Source organism: Peromyscus leucopus, chromosome 3 (genome assembly GCF_004664715.2).
Source record: "Peromyscus leucopus breed LL Stock chromosome 3, UCI_PerLeu_2.1, whole genome shotgun sequence".
Taxonomy (NCBI): Eukaryota; Metazoa; Chordata; class Mammalia; order Rodentia; family Cricetidae; genus Peromyscus; species Peromyscus leucopus.
In genome coordinates, this window is record NC_051065.1 from 87,767,374 (window position 1) to 87,795,040 (window position 27,667).

At 43.2% G+C, this 27,667-nt stretch overlaps 1 protein-coding gene across 1 annotated transcript in view; it reads right to left on the bottom strand.

The window, feature by feature from the left end:
• The window catches only part of Rmnd5a (required for meiotic nuclear division 5 homolog A), a 55,123-nt gene extending 31,665 nt beyond the window's left edge, over positions 1-23,458 (bottom strand). Inside the window, exons 1-2 of the mRNA XM_028860224.2 lie at positions 23,035-23,458; positions 9,235-9,377 (exon numbers count right to left, since the gene is read on the bottom strand). Coding sequence (XP_028716057.1) covers positions 9,235-9,377; positions 23,035-23,176 — 285 coding nt within the window. The 5' untranslated portion in view covers positions 23,177-23,458. The remainder of the gene's footprint in view (positions 1-9,234; positions 9,378-23,034) is intronic.
• Positions 23,459-27,667: the final 4,209 nt, after the last annotated feature.

The window sequence follows — 27,667 nt, forward strand, 5'->3', positions numbered from 1 at the left end:
GTGCAGACTACGAGTATACAGGCATCATGCCTCGCATACTGTCAGATTAATAGTCACTGATAGTTTCCTGCTGAAGAACTACACTTCCCAGCTTTTCTTGAGGACTACAGAAGTCATTTCTGCCCATATAAGAGGCCGCATTCCATCTTCCTCTGTAGGCATTTTGGCCATTCACACATGTGGGTAATGAAGATGCCCCCTTGCCACGAATAAACACGGTCCAGTCTAAGGTCAGACCAAGACTCTCTTTCCACCTTCTCTTCCTTACAGCTGCTTTTAAAATAATCTAACAGTTATCACCAACAGTACCTGCTCACATAATAAAAATTATTTGGATAATTAATTTCCTTGAGATGCATACTAAAAATAAATGATTACTGAGGAAACTTTAAAAAGTCTAGTATTTAAACAGTGTTATGTAGTTTTACAAGGATGCCTTTCACGTATTTGCTTTCTAAAGGCTTACTATGATTACTATCTCATGGGAAAGAAAAATGGAACAGCCCTTACAGTAGGCATATCTTTAGTCACACTGAAGCCTTGTAACAAAGTTGCTTGTCTTGGAAAGTAAGCAAGAACAATGCATGTTTCTAAGCTCCCTTCTATCACTCATTTAAACAACTAAGGGAGACAGGAAAACCTTTCACAGTTTATGTTCTGGTTGCACATAATAAAAGTTAAAGGCAAAATTATAAATGGATGCTGAGGAGATGCAATATAAGTCAAACTCTCCTTGTTATATCTGCAGATTCTTACTCACTGTTGCATCAGAACTGGCGTTCCTTCTAGCTTCCGTTACTAGGTGACCAAATACATTTACATGGCTACCCAGGAAATGAGCAACACTGTAAACCAGCAGAGGCGCTAATGTGAAGAAACATCTATTATTAGCATCATCTGCTTTACTTTTCCCTTTCACCTTCTTCAAACAATGAGAACCACCTATATGCAGCACGTGGGAAGCAAAGACCATTGGATCCTGAGTTCAGAGTTAGCCTGGGTTACACAGGAAGACCCTGTCTCAAACAAAAAACCAAGCAATATGCCAGGCAAGTTGGTACACAACTTTAATTCCAGCACTTGAGAGGCTGGGGCCTGCAGATCTCTGAGCCTGGTCTACAGAGTGAGTTTCAGGACAGCCAAGACTACACAGAGAAGCCCCGTCTCGAAAAACAATCAATAAAACAAAAAGAAGCCTGACATGATGTTCCTACTCAGGGAGGAAGGATTCAAACAAGGACCAAAAAAGGAAAAGCACACGTTCAAGGGCATGTCCATTTGTACAGAATGCAATAAAGCTTGGAAAAAGAAATCCACAACACACTAAATCTAGAGACTGAAGGGTGGAGGAGCACAAAACATCATGAACCTAAACAACCTATCTATGGGCAGCTCATGAATACAACCAAATCAGTTTAAAGACTAGTTTTCATTGCTCACCAAATACATTCATAAATCAGTTACTAGCAGTTCATGGTAAAACAGTATTTGCTTTAATTCCTAAGTGTCAACTCTCAATGTTACTTTTAAGCTTCCCATCTACTTTGAAGAAAATTTGGTATATGACCCCAACAACTGCTGCACCAAGGAACTGGTTTTCTCAACATCTGGTTAATCTGGGTTAGAAAGAGAGAGCAGACTCCAAAGGATTCTCAACAGAGTAAGCAGACCTGGACTGGGAGAAGATGGCTATTCACACTCAACTTACAAAGATTACATTCAGAAGAATACGGAAGCAAACCCTCCAACTGATGAGACAGACTGAGGAAAACCACGGGCAAAAAGAACACCAAATGCACAAAAGGAGGCGATCCTAATGGTCACATGTGAAAAGATGCTTCACCTCCAAACATAAGAAAGGTAAAGTGAATATGACCAGATACAATTTCACATCCATCTGTTTATCTTAAAAGATGTTAAAATCTGGCAAATGCAAATGTGGTGAGAAATGAGGGAACAGGGCTGTCAAACATGCTGGGCAGGACTGTAAACTGGTATAAACCCCTCAGGGGAAAATCTGGCAACATCCTGTAAAGCTGATGCTAAGGTGCAGGACCTAGGAGGAAATAAACCTGTACTTAGGCATATACTAGACAGCAGTGCTTCACAAGCTATGGCTCGGAAATGAACTCAGCAGTAGCATCAGGAGTGGTATAGGTGGAACTCTAGATGCCGACACTATCTTTCTGGACATCCTCGTACCTCCTCTGTACAGTACTCACACTCATACCTCTGCTTTGGTTTTCAAAGTTAAGAGAAAGGTAGATAGAGTCACACTAGTAAGCTTTTACTTTATAAGCACAAGGGCATATACTAAGCCATACCACATGTTGAGCTCTTAAAAAGGTAATAATCTCCTGTCTGCCACATCCCTATCCAAGGATCTCATGTTCCAATCAGCTGCCCCACTATCTCCTTATTAGAACAGAACACAGAAATGTCAGTGATTTTATTCTCCCAAAGATGGCAAACATCTTTTACCATTCTACAAGGAGAGAGAGATACCTGTGCACAGAGCAGGTGCTCCCATTGCACTAAAGATCATTTCTCCCAAGGAATTCTAGTAGAGAAAGGGTCCTTAAAGTCTCAGATTTAGGTTTTAATCTCAGCTTTTCTATATTCTCTCTGGCTCTAACATAAACCTCAGCTCCACATTCATGCTTGGATGGCACTTGTTGGGATGCAGATTAAGTTAAACAGTTCAAGATGATGTAAATAATGTACAAGAAATGTTCCACCAAAATTCTTCCAACAATAAATATCCGACATGCAATAGGTGATTCTGAGTCAACCCATGCCACCAATTCTGATGCCACATTTAAAATAGCTTTCATTAGAAAATACAAACTTTAAAAATTTTTATTGTTGTTGTTGTGTCTATATGATGTGTTTGTGGAAACAGGTAGATACATGAGTGCCATGGCACATATATGGAGGAATCAATTCTCTCCTTCCACCCCGAGTTCCAGGGATCAAACTCAGGCGCTATGGGATGTCTTTCTGTACACTGTGAATATTTGCTGCTCTCATTGGTTAGTAAATAAAGCTGTTTTGGCCTATGGCAAGAAAGCTTACAGCCAGGTGGAAAATCCAAGTAGATCTATAGAGAGAAGAAGGGCAGAGTGAGGGAGACGCCAGCCACTGTCCAAGGAGCAGCAAGATGCCAGCAGACCCGTAATGCCACAGCCATGTGGCAACTTATAGATTTATAGAAGAAATGGGTTAACTTATAAGAACTAGCTAGCAAGAAGCCTGAGCCATTAGGCCATACAGTTTGTAAGTAATATAAGCCTCTGTGTGTTTACTTGGGTCAGAGTGGCTGCAGGACCAGGCGGGACATAGGAAAACTCTCCCAACTACATTTGGTGCCCAACATGGGGCTTGAATTTACACGACCCTGAGATTAAGAGTTTCATGCTCTACTGACTGAGTTAGCTGGACAGCGCACTGACATGGTAGATTTAGCTTTTGCTAATTAAAAAAAAAAAATGGTTTCTGGGCTACATGCTGCTTGATGGAGGCACAGACCCACTGCCCAGAGCTGGCAGTAAAAGTACCTCTGCCATATTGGGAAGCTGAGATGGGCGGAGTCAGTCAGCAGCCAAAGCCGGCACTTCAGTCCCAGCCACGCTGCAGTTTAAAGCAATGATCAAAAAAGAATTATAGATACACAAAAGACAGATTCAGATGGAATAAACCTCTAAATGGTTTACAATATATATAAAAGATACATAGGCTTGAGAGAGAAAAGAGAAAAGATTAGATAATCATAAAAATAAAATCTTAAGAAAATAATATATATATACACATATATATATATACATATATATATATAAAATAAGCCACATAAAGATAGATATTACCAAGCACAAGGCCCTGGGTTCAGTCCTCAGCTCCAGAAAATTTAAAAAAAAAAAAAAAAAAAGATAGCTATTACACAGAGAGTCTGGATTATGTTGTCTTTGGGATTTTTTTTTAACTACAAAAAGACATTTGATTATAAAGGCTGCTAAATTAAACCAATACATATTTTTTTTCCCAATACATATATTTTAAAGGTATCTTGACTTCAAAACTTGGATCTAAGGTTATATTGCTTTGGAAAGGAGGCTCTGCTTTTGTTTCCACAGGAAACAAGAAGCTATGGATTTGTTCCAGGTTAAGATGGATCAGATTTGATCAAGCAGACCTCCTGAACCTTAACAGAGTAACAAATCTGCTAACAAGGTTAAAAGAGGTTATAGCCAGTCTTTCCAGAACTTGACCTTTATCCCAAATTTCCTCAGGATCCCCATAAGATTGCCAGCAACCCCAATCAACAGAAAGTAATATAAAAAGTTACACCCAAATTTCCAAAATATTGTTTATATGTTTACTTTTATTTTAAAGGGGATTGATTATAAATACAATCTCTTTCTAAAAAAGAAAAGGGGATAAAGATATGATAGGATAAAAGGATAGATTGTTGAATCTACTTTTAAAGAGCAACAACTTCTTTGAAATGTTTTACATTGCTATGGATTTTGATTTATTGATACAAATTTAAAGTTTATACTATATACTTCTACTCTTAACGTATGTTTAAGCCAAGCACAAGCTCTTTCCATTCTTGAAATGGAAAACCAGTTAGGCTGACATAAAAGGCAGTTCCAACTGTTTGCCTGCAACTATTTAAAAACACTAGCTATTTCTCTTTGTATACTGTCAGCATTAAGACCATCAGCATTTTCTTCCCCAATGTTAGCTGCTCCCTCTAGTGGCAAAAACCAGTTTGGGCAACGCAGTAAGCTTTTTGGCCAGCACTTCACCCCACCATTACTAGCCCTGCCACGCCTCACTGATTTTAAGCAAAGTTTAGGGAAAAATTCACAGTTGATAACATTTCCACACCTTGGTTTGCCCTCCAGGCTCAGGGCATGTTGTTCAACATCTCTTCACCTCTGTTTCCTCTAAGTCAATGAGAACATACACTAGCATCATAGACACATAAATGTAAGGAAAGCTCAGTATCAGAGATACAGTCACCCCTGGGTAAGCGAAGCAACCCCTCGTTGCCCTGACTACCACTTATGTCCATCTTATACGTCAAGCAAACCCTCCCTGCCCTGACTACCACTTACGTTCATCCTATAGGACGCCAAACTAACCCTCCCCTGCCTTCACTGCCTTCGTTTCCTTCTGGTCACCTGTTGAACAGAATTCAGGATGGAATTCATAAATAATCCCTAATCTTTACCAACCTGATCTTTCCCCAGTCTCAGGAAGAGAACCTACCCTAACCAAGTCACCCCTTCAGTCTCTAACATGTGTTGCACTTCTGTTTCCTATCCTAACAGAATCTCACTTCATCGCTTTCTTCTTCCAACTCATATTTAAGACACTAACTCTGCAAACCTTAGATTTGCTAAAAGTACAATCTTTCCTTTACAATTCAACATGCACTTGCCTCAGAACTTTATTCTTTTATGTGTCAAGAAAACCCAGCACACCTTTAATCCCAGCACTCAGGAGGCAGAGGCAGACTGATCAATGTGAGTTCAAGCCCAGCCTGGTCGATAGAGCGAGATCCAGGACAGCCAGGGGAAACTCTGTCTTGAGTGCCCCCCAAAAGCCAGAAAATACACTTTTTATAATCTTATAGTTAAAATTCCTAGCATATAAATAACATGTACTATTTTTCACTCTTAACTATAACATACATTTTAGAAGCTTAAAAATCTCATTATTATTCATTTCAGTCCTCCCCATAGCCCTAGACAGAATTTCTAAGAAGTAGAAGATAGAAAATTAAAAACATCCCAACACACTATTTGTTTTTTAAAAAATAGTGAATGAATTAAAAAAAAAACACACACACACACAGAATTCAAGGGCTAAAATACTTAAATAGCCAACACATGAAAGTAAAAACATCAATGATTTATATTCACAATAATAAAAAGCTAGAAAATTCCTTAGATAATGCAAACATTTTTGCTAACATTTTCAGAGAATAAAAAAATTTAATACTAAAACGGAAAAAAAAAACCACTTAAAACAAAAAACTGTACAGCTTAGCGTTTTAAGGATACACTCAAAGTTTCTCACTCCCCTCAGCCACTTGTCAAACAAGTGTCTTAAGCATACACAAACACACACTACAAGTAACACAGGCTTTCGGAACAAAGATTTTTAACCTCAGCTGTGTAGCTGTGACTGAAGCTACCATCCCCTCGAGAGTCTTCTGAGAACAGAAACTACGATTAAGCTGAAGGCTCCAGTGCAAACTGGAGTATCCGAGGTCTTACTGTACATACACATTCATACACAACACACACACACACACACACACACACACACCTAATAGATGACGGCTGCCTGGTTGGTCCTTTAACCTTTCTTTTTCCCTTTAAAAAAGGCCATGATTTGTTTTCCTCTATGCTGTTCCAAACCCTATGCTTTGAATCTGTAGAAATTACATACTCATTCCTGTTCATAGGCTGTTCTCTGTTAATATGATTTTTAAAACAACAAATCTAGCCTGTTCCTAAGGAACCAACTGTTTCTCTGTCACCTTTCAAAGGAAGAAGCGTGTGCCTATAAGATGGCATTCACAGGCAGCTAGACAGCATTCCAATGTATTACTCAGGTCAGCTTGCCTTGACACCACAATCCTTGGACCACAATAGTTTCAGCTTGATCCTATTTACTCACCACCAATACCTGAATGTACCCCACCTTTACAAAAAGCTTCTCAGAGTGTGCATACATGTGTCAAGTTCAAGTTAAGTGTGTAAGACTTAACAAGGCAGAGGAGTCTTATGTAATAACAGCCTACATAGATTCCTCATGCATACACAAAACCTCTTCACATCTAGGAACATCAGTTGGGAAACAGCTTCCTCTCCAAGCAGCAGAGTAGATGCCAAAAACACAGGGAGTATGTGCTGAGAGAGGCTTGAAAACTGAGCCCCGCCGTCGAAGTCCTCCTCCATGGCTCTGAGCTACAATCTACCAAGCACTTAGAGTATTCACTAACTGCTCTAGTTTCCTATGCTGGTTGAGAAGAATCAATGTACCTAGAATTTCAACTCCCTTCCTAAAAATAAAAACTCTTTCTGGAAGGAACTATTCTGTTTCTTTCAGAACTGCAGTTATTTAAAGTCCTTATAACTTTCAAGGATATGAAAAAAATTCTCAAAAGTGTAAGACTAAATAAAATACCTAATAAGAAACATGTTTCTAATATCCTCTCCCAACCGTAGTCAGAATGTAAATTATTAACTATAAATGTGTTCCCTAGACACCCATTCTCAAAGAGAAACTTTATTTTTAGCACCAAGTATACCTTATTACTTTCTCAAAGACTAGTCAAAATATTTGACAACCCTTAGTGGTATCTGTAAAAATATGCTGCATCTAGAGGAAGCCATGCACACCAAGTCACCTGCAGGAAGGGGGCCTAAGAGCAAAAGAGAATTCTGTAATTCCAGCAGGCCAACAGAAAGAAGGCCTCCAACATTAGCCGGAAATACAGAATCCTACCAGAGCAGCAGACACACGAACCTGAGGTGACTGCTGAGACCATCCCCACCTCCTCCAAGCATCAACTCTGTCATGACATCCGGTCTGCTGAACAAACACTAACTACAGGGAGCAGCAGGCCCTGTGGTCCAGCAGACACCCTCAGAACCTCCTAGGGTTCTCTCTATGTCATCAGGACCACCAGGATGCTTTGACCACAGAGATGTACAGCTTCTTAAGCAAACACAAGGCTCCTCACCCAAAGATTATTTAAGATTGTCTCTCAAGTACCCACCACTCCACATACATCAAAACAACCACTTCAGGTACCAAAGGATAACTTCCAGTGTCACGGTGCCCTGATGGTATGATGCCAAGCCTACTTGACAGTCATGTTGACCTGCATCAAGTTACCAAACAGGCTTCAAACCTCAAAGGTATTTCAGAGACTACGTACTACATTCCCAGCCTGTGCTCACAGGCTGACAAGCTGCTAAAACTTCCCTAAGTCACCAAGTCAGTCCCCCAGAGTAGCTGCTACTCACAGTCCTACTGTACCACACATACTAGCCAATGTCTCTTTAGCAGCTGTCCAGATTTAGGCACCACTAAGCCCAGCCTTTCGAAGCTTTCACTCTACAGGGCAACTGATGAGTTTCTTGGACACACTCTCTGGGCTATTCTGCCATCTGTGTTATGCTGCTGCCATCACTGTACATACAGGCAGGTGTTAAGTAACTCAGGAATGTTCAGGAGGTATGTTTGCTACAAAGCTCTCCACCATTCTGCCTCCTCTTTCCAAAGTTCACAACATATAACAGAAATGGCCATGGCCAGTCACACTCTCCCTAATAGGTGGAGGAGTCAGCGAACATCAGATAGAAACCTTGGGCAGCTCCTCTTAAAATTCCTTCAGAACTGTGAACCTCATGGGTAAAACAGCTTCAATGCTAAAAATAGAAACTACTTATGAGTCAACCATTAAGGATGGCTTCTTCAAGAAATGTCACAAGGAAAAAGAAAAAAAAAAAAAAAAATCACCCAACCAAAGAGGCTTGCCTGGCTCCCTAACAACCAAGTCACTCCCTCGCAGAGAAGACAACCCCAAAGAAAAGCAACTAGTCTGCCTGCAGGCAGAGGTAGGAGAGACAGATACAAAGGTGTTCTTCTAACCATCCCACGGACAGACAGGGTCATCACCAGGGATTCACTTAGGAAGCAGCAAAGCTTAGTCCTATAAACAAACTCCCACATAGTGGCTTAAAATTTCTCTGCACCTTTATCCATCAGGACTCTGGGCACATAAACAAATGGATAAACAGTAAAGCTATAAAAAGAAAGTGTTTTATTGGTTTATTTTTATTTCTGTTTCTCAAATAACAGCAACAGGAAACTTTTAATGAGTAACATAGTAAACAAGAACTGTAAAAGTTATCAGAAGCAAAGAAAAAAGGAACGGCATAAAGCAATTTGAGAAAGCAAAGGGTGTCAAAATACTGGTAAAGGATGAGTGTTAGAAACACAGAGCAGTTCTTCTGGGGCTGGTGAGGGGCTCATTAGGGAAGAGAGTCTGCTGCCAATCTTGATGATCTGAATTCAATCCCAGAGACCCACATGGAAAAGGAAAACTGACTCCCCAACTGTCTTCTGACATGCACACAGGTACACACCAACAATACAGTAACTAAGATGAAACGAAAAAGAACAAAAACAAGTCCCTCAACTCCATACCTTATCGATGGCTTTCCCAACTCGAGAAACACTGCTATGGATGTCTTTGTGGTCGGAGGCCAACTTCTGAACAGTGTCCTTTATTCTTTTGCAGCACTGTGTCAAAACAAGTGAGAGGGTCCCTGATAACTCAGCATCTTGACCTATTAAACAACAAAACAAGAAATATTGGTGACTCACTAGAGCAAACGCCACAAAGAAAGATGGGAGAAAACAAAGAAAAATCAGTATTGTTTTTAAAACAGATGGTCACATTCATAGATGCTATTTTTCAAGTGGATACTAAGAAATAACTGAATCTATTTTTGGAAATTAAAAAATTAAAATTTTACTATGAAACAAACTACCTCCACAACATCATCACCACAGACTGTGAACTATCCCATCATGCAGTATCACTATCTACGTCTAAGTGAATGAACCCACCTAGATACTGGGTCAAAATCCTAACAAATGTTGACTAGGCAGCCATGATGGGCAGGTGAGAAAGAGGTGAAACAGCAATCAAAACCCTTCCTACAAGCTACCTTCTGGTGCAACCACAAACAGCAACCAAAACCCTTCCTACAAGCTACCTTCTGGCGAAACCACAAGCACGATAAGGCAAATGGGACAGGATGACAAAGATGCTACATGCAAAAGCGCCGCATCAGACACAAAGTAATTCACACAGGAAAAAGCTCCAAAACTGAAAGCTGAAACAGTCTGAACTGTGTAAAGAAAAAAAAATGTATCCTGGATCTTGAATTACCCAATGGTTTCTTAAACAGGACATCAAAAAAACTAAGTTTGACTTCATTAAAATTAAGTTTGAGCTGGTGTGCCTGTAACCACAGCACTTGCAAAGTAGAATTAAGAAGATCAAGAGTTCAAAGCTAGCCTTGGCTACAAGAAATTCTGTTTCAGGAAGTTGAAAAAAAACAGAATGGGAGAAAATATTTGCAGATCATACTCTTAATATGTCAAGAATAAAACAAATTTACAGCCGGGCGGTGGTGGCACACGCCTTTAATCCCAGCACTTGGGAGGCAGAGCCAGACGGATCTCTGTGAGTTCGAGGCCAGCCTGGGCTACCAAGTGAGTCCCAGGAAAGGCGCAAAGCTACACAGAGAAACCCTGTCTCGAAAAACAAAAACAAAAACAAAAACAAAAAACAAATTTACAAGGAAACAAGACAGGGATATAACTCAGTGGTGGGACATTTGCCTAGTATGTGTAAGGTTATAGGTTCAATCCTCAATATAGCAAAGTAATAATAAAACAAAACACACACTTCCAACTCAACAACAGCATGACAATTCAACTTAAAAGCAGCCAAAAGAGGGGCTAGGGAGATGGCTAGTAAAGCGCTTGCTGCTCACACACGAGGATCCCCATCACTTACATAAAAAGCTAGGTACAGCAGCACACACCTGTAACCCACCAAGGTGCTGGGGAGGCGAGACTGGAGGATTCCTGGTGGTGGCTGGCCTGACAATAACTGAATCCGTGAGCTCCAAGTTCAGTCAGAGACTTGAGACAGTCATGCACCACATAAAGATGGTTCAGTAGCAATGGGCCACCACCTATGGTGATGTGGAAGATGCTATGCCATCTAGGTGTGTGTAAGTATATGACAATGTTCATACAACAATGAAACTCCTTAACAAGGCATTTCTCAGAACAAGTTCCTTCAGTTAAACACTGCCTGCCTCTCTGGAAGCCCAAGAAAATCTCATGGAATAAGCTGAAGGAAAGCCCTGCTCAGAGAGGATCCACTAATGCATTTTCAAATGCATTCAGTGGAAAGCAGCCAAAGGTAAAACCCAGGCTTGAGTACCACTAAAATGACCTGACTGAGACAAGATCAAACTTCGAAGTCCTAATGGGAGTCTTAATGTTTTTCTGATCTTTCCATGAAAACACAACCAGCTTCTAGAACCTTCCTGTGAAAGAAATTTAATTAGATTTACTTCCGAGATATAAAATGGAAATAGGAAGACAAGCATCTTCATCATAACTAAAGTAGAATACAGGTTGGCCACTTATCACCCAGAATAAAGCCTATTGTCCACTGTCTCTTTCAATGTGACAAATCCCGTGGACTCCATATGCATGCACAACCCCTGAGGAGGCACTGCCAGCATCGACAGAGACAAGTACAGTCAAAGGTCATGTCTAACATGACTGGTTAAATGAGCATGAATCAGCATGTTGAAGCCAAGCAAACAATCATCACATACAGACAACAGGGAAGTTAAAAATTGTTTCTGTAACTGTAGGGATGCAGCTCAGTTGAGGGCACTTGCCATGCAGGATCTCCCAATCCAGCAAAAAAGCCCTAAAATAACTTGAATGTAACCTTTAAAAAATACAATAATATTTTGTTGTTATTGTTTTAGAAAAGTCTCACTTTGCAACCCAGGCTGGCCTCACACTCAGGGACCTCCTACCTCAATCTCCCAAGAGCTGCTACAGGAATGGGCTACCACACCCAGCTAACCCTTTTCTCTCAGAAACAGATTTTAAGTATAGTGTTTAAGTATATATACTACTTATGGCATACAGGAATTTAAGGCAGAATCTCCTCTAAACCCAGACAGTCACCAAACTAAATCAGACACAACCGAGTTGACATTTGTGTGTGTGTGTGTGTGTGTGTGTGTGTGTGTGTGAGAGAGAGAGAGAGAGAGAGAGAGAGAGAGAGAGAGAGAGAGAGAGAGAGAGAGATACCTACCTAGACTCCAAGTCTAACTGTGGCCTTTCATGCCTAACCATTTCAGGATTTATGTTCACTAGTTTCACAGAAACAGTATGTTAGAAATGCATGTTTCCATAGTATCCTGTGCTTCCCATCAGGGTTTTATGTTTTTTGGCTTTGTGAGACGCCTCTTTATGTTCTGATATTAGGATGTACTTTTTTGAAAAAATTATTAGTGTGTGTGTGTGTGTGTGTGTGTGTGTGTGTGTACATGCATTGTGGTCCGAGGACAACTTCATGAAGTCAGTTCTTGCCCACCTTTATGTGGGTTCCAGGGATCAAAGTCATCCAGCTTGGCAGCAAGCACCTTTACGATCTGAGCTACCTCACCCGCGTGGGATGCGCTTTGATACACAGAAACTGAGGTGGATGTCTGTGTCTTTAACACAACTCGGGGTATTTTTGTTTACTATCTGTTGTATGTATCTGTCTATCATTCCCATGAATTACCTGAAAACAGGAAGCACGACTATCAACTCCTAACATTTAACCACGGTGACTGGCATCTAACAGGCATCCAATAACTTGTTTTGTTGGTGGTGGCAGTTTTCTTATTTTTTTGAGACTGGGTCTTGCTTTTTGTAGCTTAGCCTGGCCCCAAACTCACACTCCTGATTCTATCTCCAAAGCAATAGGATTATAAAGTATGCATCTTAACACCAGCTCAATAATCCTGTACAGAATGAAAATAAAAATAATGGCGCATAACATGCTCAATTTCAAGCCCAGCATAGGAGACCGTCTGGTATTACCAACATACTCTAAGGCTGCCAGCAGTTTCACAAACAGCAGTTTACGGATCCCCTGGCTTCTTGCAGAATGTTTAGTGTCTCCTACACAACAGAACTGTGGCCTATGATTTCCAAATGCCAACATAAATCCGGAAATAACAGTGCCCTTTCCCAGTGAAATCATTAAGAAAAGCCCACAGAATCTTCACATGCACATACGCACACGTTCCTTTTCCTCCCTCTACCTCCCCTAGAACTACTAACCTTTGTGTGCACAGTCTCTTATTTTCAAGTATGGCACACCAAGTCCTCCTGCTCCTCTGCAGTCCTAACCTTCTCTCTTCCAAACACCTGACATCACCACATGACAGGAATGTACAGGTTTGTATTCTGACAGGAGTCACTTGCGGGTTGGGTGTTTTTATTTGTAAAACAACAATACCCCGAGTTGTGTTAAAGACACAGACATCCACCTCAGTTTCTGTGTATCAAAGCGCATCCCACGCGGGTGAGGTCGCTCAGAGTGTAAAGGTGCTTGCTGCCAAGCTGGATGACTTTGATCCCTGGAACCCACATAAAGGGGGGCAAGAACTGATTCCATGAAGTTGTCCTTGGACCACAATGCGTGTGTGTGTGTGTGTGTGTACACACACACACACACACACACAAATTTTTTTTCAAAAAATTACATCCTAATATCAGAACATATTAAATATCTTAAAAAGGTATCTCACAAAGCTAAAAGTTATAAAATTTTTAGTTATTTGTTGGTTTTAGTAAACTACAAATGCATTTTTAGCATTTTTTTAAATACCATTTATTTGGTCTGTATTTCTCCTTACTCATCTATCACAAAGGTAAGAAACCCATGTGCCCAACTGTGGTACTATTCACTCCATTTGACCCATCTAGACTCAATCAAGTCAAAGACAGTAAAACTGAAATCAAAATTCCTATCCAGTTTTCGAACTTTCAAGCTTGTCTGGTACTTACTTCATACGGGGTGGGGGTGATGTAAACAACCACAGACTTGCTGTTAGCAAAATATCATTGTGAAAACCATGGCTGTCGGGGAGCACCATCGAAATGCAGAAGAGTGAGCAGACAATCAAAGCTCTAATTCAGTTTATAAAAGAGAGTTTAAAGGTGTTGATACACCATCAAGTACAGGCTGCCCAGCAGTCATGAGATGAGACCCTCTATAGTAGAGAACATTATAAAACCAGTGAGACAAAAAAAAAAAAAAAAAAAAACACAAAAAGACGCTAATATGCAAGATAATTATGATTCAGATTTTCAAAAAGTCTAAAAGCTACTGCCTAAGACAAAAAAACGAACTGTCAGATCCTCTAGAAATCACAGACCCTATTTATATATTTTTATGAATATGCTAGAGGCAAAAAATTAGTTTGTAAATATTACATATACTGCATTTGAGCTCCTGTGAGTTATTTGCACTTTGACAAAATGGACAGAGATCTTAATAGAATTAAACAGAAAACAAAATAGGATACAAATTTTAATGCAGAGAAACAGAACTCCTTTTAGGAAACATAATCCTAACTATACCAAATAAAACTCAGACCTTATAAATTTGCATTCCAGAATTCCATGAAATCAGTTCCTAAAAAATTAAAACAAAACACTTAAACAACTCCATAGAGGCTGGAATGTAAGAGTACTTGTCTAGCGTACAAGAAGTCTTAGGTTCAATCCCAAGCACAGGGATGGGGATGATATTCACTCCTAACCCTAGCACTGGAGTGGAGGTGGGGTCATGAAGGATGGTTGTAAGTTCAAGGTCGTTCTAAGCTACCTAGCAAGTTCCAGTCCAGTCTAGAATATGAGATTGTCTCAAAATAAACACATCTATAAAATTACAAAGCACAAATTTAAACAAGTCACAAGAATATTAGGTATGACTAAGAAGACGACTAGAAGGGGTATTTTTATGGTATCCCACCCTTTTAGAGTCTTTTTTTCTTCTTTTGAAACCTTTTGTGTTTTTCAAGACAGGGTCTCACTACGTAGTTCTGGCTGTCGTGGAACTCACTATGTAAGACAAGGGTAGCCTCGAACTCGCCCAAGTGCTGGGATTAAAGGTGTTCCCCACTATACCCAGCTTAGAGTCTTAATATTTAAAAATAAAATGAAACCAAAACAAACCCAAAAAATGTCAAAAGCAAGGGGAAAATGATGACATTTGGATTCAATTAACAGTATCAGAGCCTTGGCCAGCAATGTTCAAGGTGTATTCCCTCATGTTACTAGTTTCTAAATAGGTTAAGAATTTTAGAAAGCGAACAAAGACAAAGACATTAGGACTTAAAACTGACTCTTAAAAAGTCACCTGTCCAAAGTGAACATGGCTCTCCTTGCAAAATATTAAGACAGAAACTTGAAAAGCTAAGCCTGATGTTAAATTAACAAAGGATTATTTCACATGTTAGTACCCTAATGGTGGTCAAGGAGAGCTGTGGCCTTGAGAGCAACCTTAACATCTAGGCTTCCAGCTGATTCAATAAAGAAGGGAACAAACTCATTCATCTTTTTTCTAGAGGTGGTACACTGAAAACAAAACCTTTTAGGGTCCACTCAACATGAGTAAATCTGTAAAGCAAGCATTCTGGTGCTCAAGTCCTGACCGACCTTTTAGAACAGGGCAGTTCTAACAGGCAGGATTCACAGATAAGTGTTCTCATCCAGGGACGTTATTAAAGACCACTCCATCAAGTCACAATCCTAGAGCAGCAAAAGCAAACAGGAAAACTGAAACAACAAAGTTTGTATTTAAAAGCTCAACCTCATGGTACAGACTGGACAGTGTTCTTGGGGCAGAGAACTGACCAATGGCTGGTGGGGGGGGGAGAGGCTTCAGAGCACATATGACAAGAACTGGAGAAAAAGAAGAAATATGTAGGCATGTGTTTTTAAATGTCTGCTGCACAGTCCTTATTTTTAAAGCCCACCCCCCCCATTTCAAAACACAAATACTTAATCTCTAAGTATCTTAAAAATGAATGGTTGAACCCATTGTAACATTTAAATATGGATTTCTATTTTAAAAATCAAACTTGGGCTTCTCCGACTCTTCCAAACTTTGCTGTTTTTTGAGGTTTTTTTTTTTTTTTTTTTTTTTTTTTTTTGCTTTGTTCTATAATTATATATTTCACTCCTGCTTAAAACCTTGAATTAACCTTTGATTTTTCCAACCTTTACTCCACTCTGCCAGACTCCATTCCCGCACAAGTCCTGGTCAATCTCAAAGATCCCTTAGGAAGTCTCTTTACATTTCTACCACTCCTACCCAAAGGACAGGCTCATGTCACCAGATCAAACTAAACCTGAGCACTGCGGGCAACAAGCCTCCAATCACACCCTGCCCCATCGTACTGAAAATGTGGGTGTCTTCCCTGTTTCTGTCACTGGTGTCCGTGACTTTAGAGAATGCTTTTATCCCATGTTCCTTCACCATCTCCTTCTCTGACCTTTGTTCTTGCCCCCTCTTCTGGTTCTCCATCCCATCTTCCTGCTTCCCACATCTCCATGTGCTACTAAAATCTACCACAGGTGGGAGAGTCCCTGTCCTGAAGCAGACTCCTTTCTCTACCACTCACCAGCACTGGGGCTCCATGGATGGTCTTGATAACAAGGCACTGTTTTTGTTAGATAGAATTCATACCAGTCTCATCCCCCTAATTAGATATAAAGTTCATAGGCACTTGTCCTATAAGACTTAAGCCATTTCTGCATACTTCTGGGATGATCTGTGTTACTACACAGAATTAAGGACATTTAAAAGATAAATAAAATACTCTTAGAAATGGCTTTATGTAAAGCATCAAAGCCATTTCAAACAAGTCCCCAAAGCCGCATGAACTAAGATCTATTCAGTATTTAGAATAATATGAACAGAGTTAGGACACAAGGCTAAAACTGGGCAGTAAAGGTTGGGCTAGTCACCAACACTTCTCCGAGAACACTACTGTTGACACAGTTCAGAGTTCTTCCATGTTCATCAACATATGTTATGAGCAAACGTGCCTTTCCAGAGCTCTTCTTCTGAAGAACGGGGACACATGTGGCTATGTATCTTCTGACACAGGATGAGCAGAGCTCAAGGTGACCAAGACCAAACTCCAGCTCCAGTTACTAATTAAGGAGAAAGGACACAAAACCAGAAATGTTTGTCTTTTGAGCTCAATCAGCCATCTTCACCTCAATATGGGGAAAACTCTGAAAACGCAAGTAATCATGGAAAGTATAAATGATGTAAGACAAGACTTCCTGGTGACATCTTTTGTATCTCAGGAGCCAGCTTTGCTTAACCTGGGCCCATTCAGCTATAGGTAAAAAAAAAAAAAATCTACTTTAATTAAAACCACTTGAAACCTAAAGAATACTGGAAACACAGAAATCTAAATGAATTATGTTCCAAATAACAAAGAATTATCTCCCACATGAGCCTGGATAGGAATGGCTAGCAAAAGTTAAATCTGCTTCTAAGCCCAACTGGAAACACACTGACCTTTTATTTTCCTACTTAAAATAGCCTGAGTAGCTTGGCAACCCATCTATTCTGTTTACCGTGCCTGAACAATGGTACAGCCATCCACCCAAACTTTTATTTATGATCCACTCACACGCTACTTGCTACTCTAGATGTAAATTTAGACCACACTGTATTCAATTCAAAATTCAAAAGTCATTCTTCTCTCAAGAGTATCTTGATAATATTAGTGCAGTTTCAACAAATGGAGCCTGGTTATGTGATCTAACCTGAGTTAACTAAAAAGTAAGGCTGAATGAGTCCACCAGGCCCTAACTGATACCTTGGTGGTCTAAATGCAAGCTTGAAATGTCACACCCATAGTATTTTCTCATACTCACTTGCCTAAGTACCTTTGCATCTGATCACTCTCAAACTTAATAAAACAAGAAAGCAGCGGGTGGTGGAACACACCTTTAATCCCAGCACTTGGCAGAGCCAGGCGGATCTCTGTGAGTTCGAGGCCAGTCTGGGCTACAGAGCGAGATCTAGGACAGGCACCAAAACTACACAGAAAAACCTGTCTCGAAAAAACAAAACAACAACAAAAAAGAAAGCTTTGACACTAGTTCAGCTATTTTCTGACTCAACAGTAAGATTGTTATAGAAGTCACAGTTTAAGTTTTACAATTACAAACACACACAAAAGTGAGTTTTAAGATGCTATTATATGGACCAGCAAAAGGACTCAAATAAAGGCCTGCTGCCACGCCTGATGACCCGGGTTTGATTCCTGGGACCCACATGATGGAAATAGAGAACCAACTCCTGCAAGTTGTCCTCTGCCACCTGTGTTCTGTGACACCTTCCCATACACACACATACACAATGAATAAATGCAAAAAACTGCTTAAAATGCTTTGATGTAGTTATCACTCCACACACAATAGTGTCTTTAACCGACTCACAAAACTAATCATAGTAAGTTTAAGTACACAGCCAATGCCATTTTAAAAAATGACACATTACCCCACTGCCCCCATTTCTGAGGTGCTAGGCAAGCAATCTACTACTGAACCCCATTTCCCTCGATTCTTTTTTTTAATGTTTCTGAAAATTGGCATTTTCGTCTGTCAGTTAGGCAATTAGGAGATCGTACAACAGGAATTGTGGAGAAGCTTGTTCCCAGGAAGCCTATTTATTGTTTGGATGCAAACTATCTGCATGCATTATCTACTCAAAATAAATAAAATTTAAAAAGCACAAGAACTTTAAAGGGATATACACACACACACACACACACACACACACACACACACACAGCTCAGTGGTTTAGAGCTTGCCTAGCATTTATAAGGTCCTGGGTTTGATTCCTAGTACAGCCAAATTCCTTTTAGTAATAGTCTAAAAATAACCTAAAAGTAATATGGCACACCCTTAACTATTACAATTATAATTTCCCAACTACATTTTAAGTATATTGTGAAACTGTTACCAAAATTGTTTCAGCCTCTCTTTTGTTCTTCATTCTACCACAAAATGCTAACAAAAAAAATGTATTTTCCACTAGGAAAATGCTAAGAGGAAAAATAATTATCACAAACTAGATTGGCACAATTATCACAAACCAGCTCACTAAAACCATTGTGCTTTGGTTTATTATTCCTATTGTCCAGTCTATGACCTCACAAGTACCAGTGTCTGAAAATGAGGATAAATTCACATATGTTACTACAAGCCCATGTAAAAATTGAGCGCACATACATGTCTGAGTAAAGTGTCACCCACATTAGACTCAGGGCATCCTGGAAAAGATCCCAGCCAGCAACCACTATACTCAATTTCTTCCTTCTGAGAAAACCACACTGAGAGGTGGACACAACTAAAAGCCATTGTATGCTCCTCTCCTTCCAGTTGAGAAGTTAATGAACCTGAACTTCAATCAAAATAACTCAGCCTATGCAGCAGAACTCAATACAATTCCTGAACTTCTGACAAAGTAGGTGAAAAGTGGTCTTATTGTCCCAGACCAACATACTGGTCCCTGTTTTCCATCTGACATGAATACCTATGTCTATCCCTTTCACTCTGGGCACCCCATTGAGGCCTATAGCCTCATGCCTCCATGTCCTATCCAAGGCAACAAAGAGAATCCTCTGGAGTCCAGCTCCATGAAAAGGAATGGCCCGGTTCAGCCAGACTTCTCTAAGCTCTCCCTAGCCTCTAATGCCCCTCCATTCTCCTATTATCCTCCTAGCTGCCCTAGAACCTCCCAAACTCAAGGCCTAAATCTCCTTCTCAGAGTCTTATACTCTAATATAATTCCTCTAGCAGAAGCTGGACACTACACACACACACACACACACACACACACACACACACACACACACAAAACAAACCCCACATTTCCCACCCCCTTTCCAGGCTGATGAACTACAGATCAAGTGGCAGAACATAAACTAATTCAGCAGATGGGAGTGACTATCACCTACCACCCTCATTCTCCTGAAGAGAATGCAATAAGAAACCTACATTTTAAAAAGACATAGCTAGTGGAGAAATTTCACATGAAACAACTTTAGGTTACAGAGAGGCAATTTAGAACTCATAGCAGGACTAGTTTCAGGCAAGTCCTCTTGGGTGGTGTTTACAACCTGGAGCAATGTGGAAGAGCTTACTAACTCCATTTAAGTACAACCAGTTTCCAACACAAACTTCAGAACTATGGTCATTTATTAGTTGTCTGTGATCCCTCTTATCTCAGACACCCCGCTATAGATTCAGGGTAAACCTAAGTGTGGGAGCCCAGTTTGTGGCTTGATTCCATCTTGACTCAAGGTCAGAGAGTTCAAGTTTGTCTTTGCTCCTTAAGGCTAGGTAACAGGATATATCACCAAAGGTGTGGTTGTCAGATGTCTTGAGAATTGAGGAGGTATTTATGTTTGTTTGTACCTTGAACCATGGTGTCCTTGAAAGGGAGAGGTCTTTTGTCCCCCTTGCTTTGGGTATAAAACGGCTGTGAGAAATAAACTTGGGGCTTCAGCAGTATTAACTGAGAGCCCTCCTGAACCTATCCTGTGTCTCTGTCTTTTCCTCTATGGTTCTTTTTTTTTTTTTTTCCCTAGCTGTTTTTTCTCAATTCTCACTCCCCTATTCAGGACTGTTCCACAGGTCGGGCAGGACTCAATACCTAAGAAATTATGGCTTTTTAAAATTGGGCTAATCTCTGCTTACTGGTACAAGATGCTTTTGAAAGAGGAAGTTACCTACCAGTATATACAATGATCTGTCCTTTATCCGGTCTGGCAGGCTAGTGTTTACAGTCCCCAAGGTTCTACCTTACTCATTCTCTTCTTCCAAGAATATCACCACTCTAGCTCGGAGCATAAGATACAGAGAACCCTTACAGAAGACCCCAATTGGAGTCCCTCTCTCAGATCACAGCAGCCTACTGGATTACTTGCCCAGATGGGCACGTTCCAAGTCTTAGATAGAGTGGTAAACTCCGCTTTCAGTAGGCATACCTTTAAAGGGGGCATACTTAAGATTGAATGTATTATCCACCGCCCATCACCTATATGAAACTTTAATTTAGAAATTAGCTGCTTCAAAAAGACCATAACCAGATACCAAAGCATGTTTATCTTCACTCAAAAGAACACCAAGAGAAACAAAGAAGACTACATTAAAAACCAGACCTAGTATTTGTGGTATATGTATTTCTTTCATGTTTTTTAACTACCTTTCATCACTTAATCCTATTCAACTTATTAAAGGAAATTAAAAGAGTTGCCATAGAGAACTGGCAGGCATTTGGTTCACAGGAAGGTAAAAAGGGGGGGGGGGTTAAAAAAAAATCAAGAGTACAAAGGGTACTGTGGCTACTACCTTCACACCATAGGTTTTGAGAAAAGTTTCCCTACAAGTAAAGAGACCCAAACCCATGCCTTGGCAATCTTTGGAGTCATTTTATCCATTTGGGACTGGTTTCAATTTCCCTAAAACGAACCGCACACTCACATCTCCCTTCTACTATAGTCATTCTTCTGTAAGGACTCTATGGTCCATCTTCTCTCTCTCAAACCCTCCCTCTGTAACCCCCCATCCCTGGTCTGGTCCCCAAAAGGAAACATTCCTTCTTCACCTCTCCAAGTAGAAGCCCTATATTCATTCTCTTTCCCTACTGGCTTCTTCCTTTTTGGTGAAAAGACAACGATGTCTTCTGGGGGAAGGGGTGTGGTGTCTTCAAGCACTGGACTTGAACCACCCTGGACTGTCTTCCACTGCAGTATGCGCTGGAGTTTTCTTAGCCCCAATAATCTGGCTTGTCCATGAAATGGTCACGGAACAGCTCGGCAGCCTCTCCCCCTTCTCACTTCTGCTCTCCTTGGTTGTGTTTAGAGCCTAAGATCTTTCATCTCACAGCCTATGATATCCTCCACTGTCTTCTTAGAACTATCAGAGAACAGAGGTGGTACACCAGTAATCCCAAACACTAGAAGATGAAGACAAGAAGGCCATGAATTCAAAGCTGGCTTGGGCCACACAGTGAGACTATCTCAAAACACCACACACAAAAGAAAACAACCAATTTTAGTCTCACATATACCCCAAGACCTTTGCTATCTTCAGCAAACCCTTGAACTTTATCTCACGAATCAAAATTCACTAGTTTCCTGATTCCCTCCCACCCCACCTTATTCCGTTTGTACTATATCATCACCACCAAAGCAGTCAGATGACTTTTCACATGCAGCCATCAACATGTTTTCCATATATCTATAGAGAAACCTTACTACAGTTAAAATACACACACCACACACACACACACACATTAATATTTCAACCACAATGGCTCCAGCTTAGCTCTCTCCCAGAGTTCCAAAGTGACAGCTGTGTCAGAAGTTGTCAGACTCCTTTACCAGGGAGGAGCAGTCACCCTCAACTGAACTGTCGGGAAAAGGAAGGTGGAGAGGAGAGGAGAGGGGGGGGCGCTAACAATGCTGTCGCCTCACCTGCTACATCTGCATTTATTTCTCCCTGGCTAGCAAGCACCCCTTTAATCTCTGTTCAGACCACTAGACGACAGGGACTCGGCCTCTTGAATGAATCCATCACAAGTCACCTCTCACTCAGAAAGAGTCAGCACTGAGGCCCCCAAGTACCAGACCCCTAATGTTATTTTAAAAACACCTAACCCTTTCCTCAAGTTAGACCCGGCATCTGTCCTCCAAGACGAAGGCCAATTCACGAAATAATCTAGGCAGAAGCGCTTTCTACGGAAACCCCGTTTTCTTCTGAAGGGATTAACAAGTACAAACTGGACCAGGTTAAGGCAAGTAACTAACAACTAACTGCACAACGGCTCCGTCGGTCTCCGGAGAGGCTCCGGCAGCCTCTGGAGCGCTGATCGGTCCGCTCCGGCCGGCTTCCTAGGAATGCCGAGTTCAGAAGAGCTGCCTGCACGCACACCAGTCCAACTCTGAAGTTGCAGGAGCGGCTCCTGTGGACACCCACAGCTAAGAACACCCAACTCCCTAACCCCAGAACCACCGGGGGGTGGGAAAAAAAAACCAAGGTCTCCGAGACCGAGGAACTGGACAGAGCCCTGAGCAGACCCCATTTATCACTCGCACACCTGCGGCCCGCAAGACCACGCAAGACCCCGCGCCCCGAGCCGTGTGCAGCGGACTGCTCCCCCACCCACCCACCCACCCACCCAGGCCACCGCGTTTCCGGGTGGGTCCGTGCGAGGAGGGCAAGTCGCCGCGGCCTGGGCACCGGCAGACGGCAGCGACGGGCCCCGACCCCCGCGCGGCCGGCCGCCCGCCCGCCCTCACCGTGGCTCTGCAGGATCTCGTGCTTGAGGCCGCCGGTGTAGTCGATGAGCTCCTCCAGGCCGCGCTCGCACAGCTGCCCGTAGCCCGAGAACTTGTGCAACACCTTCTCCAGCTCGCGCTCCACCGTCACGCACTGATCCATGCCGGAGACCGCGGCGCTCGGCTCCCCGGCGCTCGGCGGTCCGCAGCGAGTCGTCGGCCCGGGCCCCACCGAGGCCGCGTCCTGCTCCTCGTCCCCCAAGGCGGCGGGCGGCGCGGGAAGCTAAGGCGAGGCGGGCGCGCTAGCCGCGGCGCCGGGGTAGCCCCGCGCAGCCCGTGCCCGCCCGCCCCATGGCGCCCCGGCCCCGCCGCTCGCGCTCTCTCGCCCGCCCCACCCGGCGCCGCCGCGTCCCGCCCCGGGCCCCCCTGGCTCTCCGCGTTCGGCTGCCCCCCGGCGGCGCCGCCGATTGTTTTTGTTTTCACGGGAACCGGCCGATGACCTGGTTCTCCCGGGCGGCACCAAGAGCCGCGGCCCGGGAGGGGGTCAAGCCTCCCTCACGAGCGGAGGAGGTGGCGCGGGCCGTACCAAGCGCGGGCTCGGTGCGGGGTGTGTGTGTGTGGAGGGGGGGGAGGAAGCCGCGGGCGAGCGCGGGCGGAGGGACGCGCCGGCGTTCTCAAGGCGTGGGCCGTACCACGCGGGAGGCGGCCAGGGAGCGCAGCGAGGGCGGAGCGAGCGGCGCGATTGGTCGGCGCCGCGGAGCAGGGAACTTCGGCGAGAGCGTCCACTACGCGGCCGGTAAACAAGAGGGTGGAAACCGTCCCCGGCGACTCCGCCCAGAAGCGGAAGGCTGACCAATGGACGCGGGCGCTGGGACAGAGGCGAACGTCCTCCAATCCCTGGCCGAGGCGTAAAACTTCAGCCAATCCGGGATGAGGGGCCAAACCAATGCGTTCGCTGTTGGAGGGGGGTGGCTTGGAGAGCGAGGGCGAGCATCTGCTCCTCCTGGGAAGCCGGGAGGGGAAGCGAGACAGTAATCCACCGGGCTGTTTTCCCCAGGACTTCGCCCTCATCCCAGTTTATGTTCTCTCTGCATGGCATCTTGACCAAAGTTCCGGCGGTGAGGCCCGCCTCCCGGAACGAAAGGCAGTTAGGCTGGCCGCCTGCGGGCGGAGGGCTCGGGTGGGGTCGCTCGCCCGCTGGAAGGTGGTGGCCCTTCTAGGGATGGCCGGCGCCCGGCGTCGTCTAGTTCTCGGTCCCCGCTGCCCCTCGGCCTGCCAGCGGCCTTTCCTGTCGCCTCGTCCACGTGCCGGACGGATTGGCAGTGGGCAGGGACACGCGTCGGCGAGCAGGGCAACCTGGCCCTTGCTCCTTGCCCTTACCTTGGCGCAGGCTTTGCCCTGGTTTACCACGGGGTTTCGGCCTTGGCCGGTGCCCCCTTGCTCACCAGGCTGCAACCCCACTAGCCTTTCGCCGAGTTCCTGCCTCACAGCCTCTGCACTTGCCCATGGCTGGGCCTGGAGAGTCCACCTTCCAGGTCCTGAAGTTGCCAGCTTGCCTGTCTACTCATAGCATGCCCAGCTCCACCATGATTGTATCGACGCTGCCTCTCCCCACATGTTCTCCATCGATCCACCATCTCTTTTATGGCAGCATCTTTTCCCCATACCATGTGTCAAAGTCTTAAATAATAATTGTTTGGAGTGTCATGTGTTTGGCTTGCACCACTCAAAGCTGTGAAGGGCAAACCCCTTTGTTGTGGTCTGTTTGTTCGCTTGAACACTGCCTGCACAGTAGTGGACAGCCTTTGTTTCCCTTTAATTAAGGAGGTAACCTTTTTGAACTTCTATTTCCGTTTTCATGGTGTGGAAGCAAGTAGAGGAAAAAAAAGAAACTTCCCTGGTTAGACTTCATGGAATAATATATGATGGCCCGTAATGATAAAGGTGGTGCTTGGGAGTTGGGAGCCCCAGCTGATGGTATTTCAGGGCTCCTTTTACCCCTTTATCACACCATTTGTTCTATCCCTCTTTCTTGGCAGATGGCCCTGATTCCTGCTTCACGAAGATAAAAGCCGTTTAGCTCCAGCAACCTTACCATTCTCCCCAAAAGGGTTTCTAGCAAACGTCCATTTTGTGAAAATTCTCAGGCACCCGAAGGAACAAAAGGCCGCCTTCCTTTCTAAGACAAGCCGGAGGGCACCGAGCCTCATCTTACAACTGCCTAGATCTTCCTGGCCGCCGCACTTGGGTTCTTCTTCCTGCTTTGGGACGGCAATGGACTTGACTTAGCCCAGAGCGTGGGCAACCTTCCCTTGGCCCCCTGAAGCTGTTTTCCTCTTTAGCTGCCACACTGCACAGGCAGATCTGCACTTGTGCCTGCCCTCTGTCCAACGATCGCCGTGACAGTTTGTCACCTTTTTTTTAATCTCTCTTTCCCCTCCTTTTTTGTAGAGGTTAGTAGAATAGCTAAATGCAATAATCCATGGAAGGCCTTCAACATAATGCCTGGCACAGTAAGAGCTATTATTAGCCACCAATGAGAAATAAACAGTGACTCTTCGTTAACTGCAGCTTCAGCTCCAGAGAGCAGCCGTGATATCCGGTGTAACCCGTCACAGCCCCGTCATCGTGTTGCCCAGTATTGTCACACTCTCAGTGTGAGCTGAGCACGCAGCTTGTTCATAGCCCCACCCCACCCCTGCAACAGGACAAATTTTATTTATTGCTAACGCCTGAGCCTGCACAGATACACAAGGTACCAATCCACACTTCAATGAAAAGTGATGTGAAATCAAACATGGAGTTCCTTGACTGTCTGTACTAATCACACTTGAGATCCTCAGTGAGCTGACTGATGGCTGCTGTACTAATCATTATAGAATGAATAGTTCCCTCCCTGTTGAAAGTTCTAATAGGGCTGATTGAGACTCTGTCCACAGTAAAACCACTAGGATGTCATCCAACACCTACATACTGCCCCATATTTCTAGTTCAGTTTCTAGTTGACCACACGGTGTGCACTGGCCTGGCTAATTTATTATCCGCTTGACAAAGTTATCTGTGAAGAGGAACCTCGACGCAGGAAAATGGCTCCATCGGATTACTGTGTAAGCAAGCCTACTGGAGAATTTCTTAATTGATGATTGATGTGGGAAAGACCAGATCACAGTGCCACCTCTAGGCAGATGGTCCTGGGGTATCTAAGAAAACAGGCTGAGCAAGCCAGTCAGCAGCACCCCTCCACGGCCTCTGCTTCAGTTCCTGCCTTGAGTTTGTGCTCTGACTTCCCTCAGCAATGGAGTGTTACAAGCTGAAATAAAGCCTTCTCCTCCCTCTTCCCCTCCCCGCCCCAGCTGTTTTGGGTTGTGGTGCTTTATCACAGAAATAAGAAACCTAACTAAGACATTTCCGTAACTACATCGGCAGGTCCCAGATCAGACCTGACTTCTTTCCTTTCTCATTAAACAGAAAAGTGCTCTCATGCGTTTGTTAAAGGAGAGCCATACACTAGGTGAGAGGAAGCTTCCAGCTTGAGTGGAGGGGTAACGTAGTACTTAGACGGTCAGATGCTTTTACATTCCCTTTGCATGGGTTTTCTCACCCAGCTCATAACTGTGTTAAGCCTAAGCACTGAGTTCTCAAAGAAAGATCTTTAGAAGGAAGAAGTATTATGGGTGCTGAAAATATGGTCCATGGTAAAGAGCACTTGTTACTTTTGAGGAGTTCCTGGGTCCAGTCCCCAAGAGCTTATGGTCAACAGTCTGTAACTTCGGTTCTAGGGAATCTGAATCCCTCTACTGGCCTCTGCAGGCACTGAACTTACATGGTTGAGTACAAATATAAAAATAAATAAAATGAGCCGGGCGGTGGTGGCACACACCTTTAATCCTAGCACTCGGGAGGCAGAGCCAGGTGGATTTCTGTGAGTTCGAGGCCAGCCTGGTACAGAGTGAGTTCCAGGGCAGGCTCCAAAGCTATACAGAGAAACCCTGTCTTGAAAAACCAAATAAATAAAATAAAAAATAAAATGAAACTTTTTAAAAAAGGATTATGGGTTTGAATATGAAATGTTCCCCTTGGGCTCATGTGTTGATCACTCGATCCCCATCTGGTGTTTGGGAACTTTCCGGAAACTGCAGGACATGTGGTTTCCTGGAGGAAATAGGTCCTGACGGTGAGTCTTTGGAAGTGACAGTTGGTTCCCAGCCCCTTTCTTGATTTCTTTACCCGCTATGAGGTGAAGAACCTCCATGGCGTGTTTCTGCCACAGTGGTGTTCTTCCTAGGGACATGAGGCAGAGCAAGCCCAGAAGGAACCCCCTGAAGCCTCCGAAGAATGAATCTTTCCCCTTTGACATTGTTTGCGGCAGGGATTTTGTCACGGAGGAGGCCAGTAACGAACCCTAAAGAGAGAGAATTCAGTCTCCGGAGCAGCCACAAATTGTTTTGTCTATGATTTTTGCATTTTTACCTTAATAAGAAACTTAGATTAAGACCTCCTACCCCTTCAAGAAATGGCATTCGACATTTAAAATTAAATATATATATATAATTGAATGAATACTGCGAATGTAATCTATGAATACCACAAATGTGATTAATATGAGTGTGATTTAAAAAATTAATTAATTAATTTTTTTAAAAAAGTCATCAAC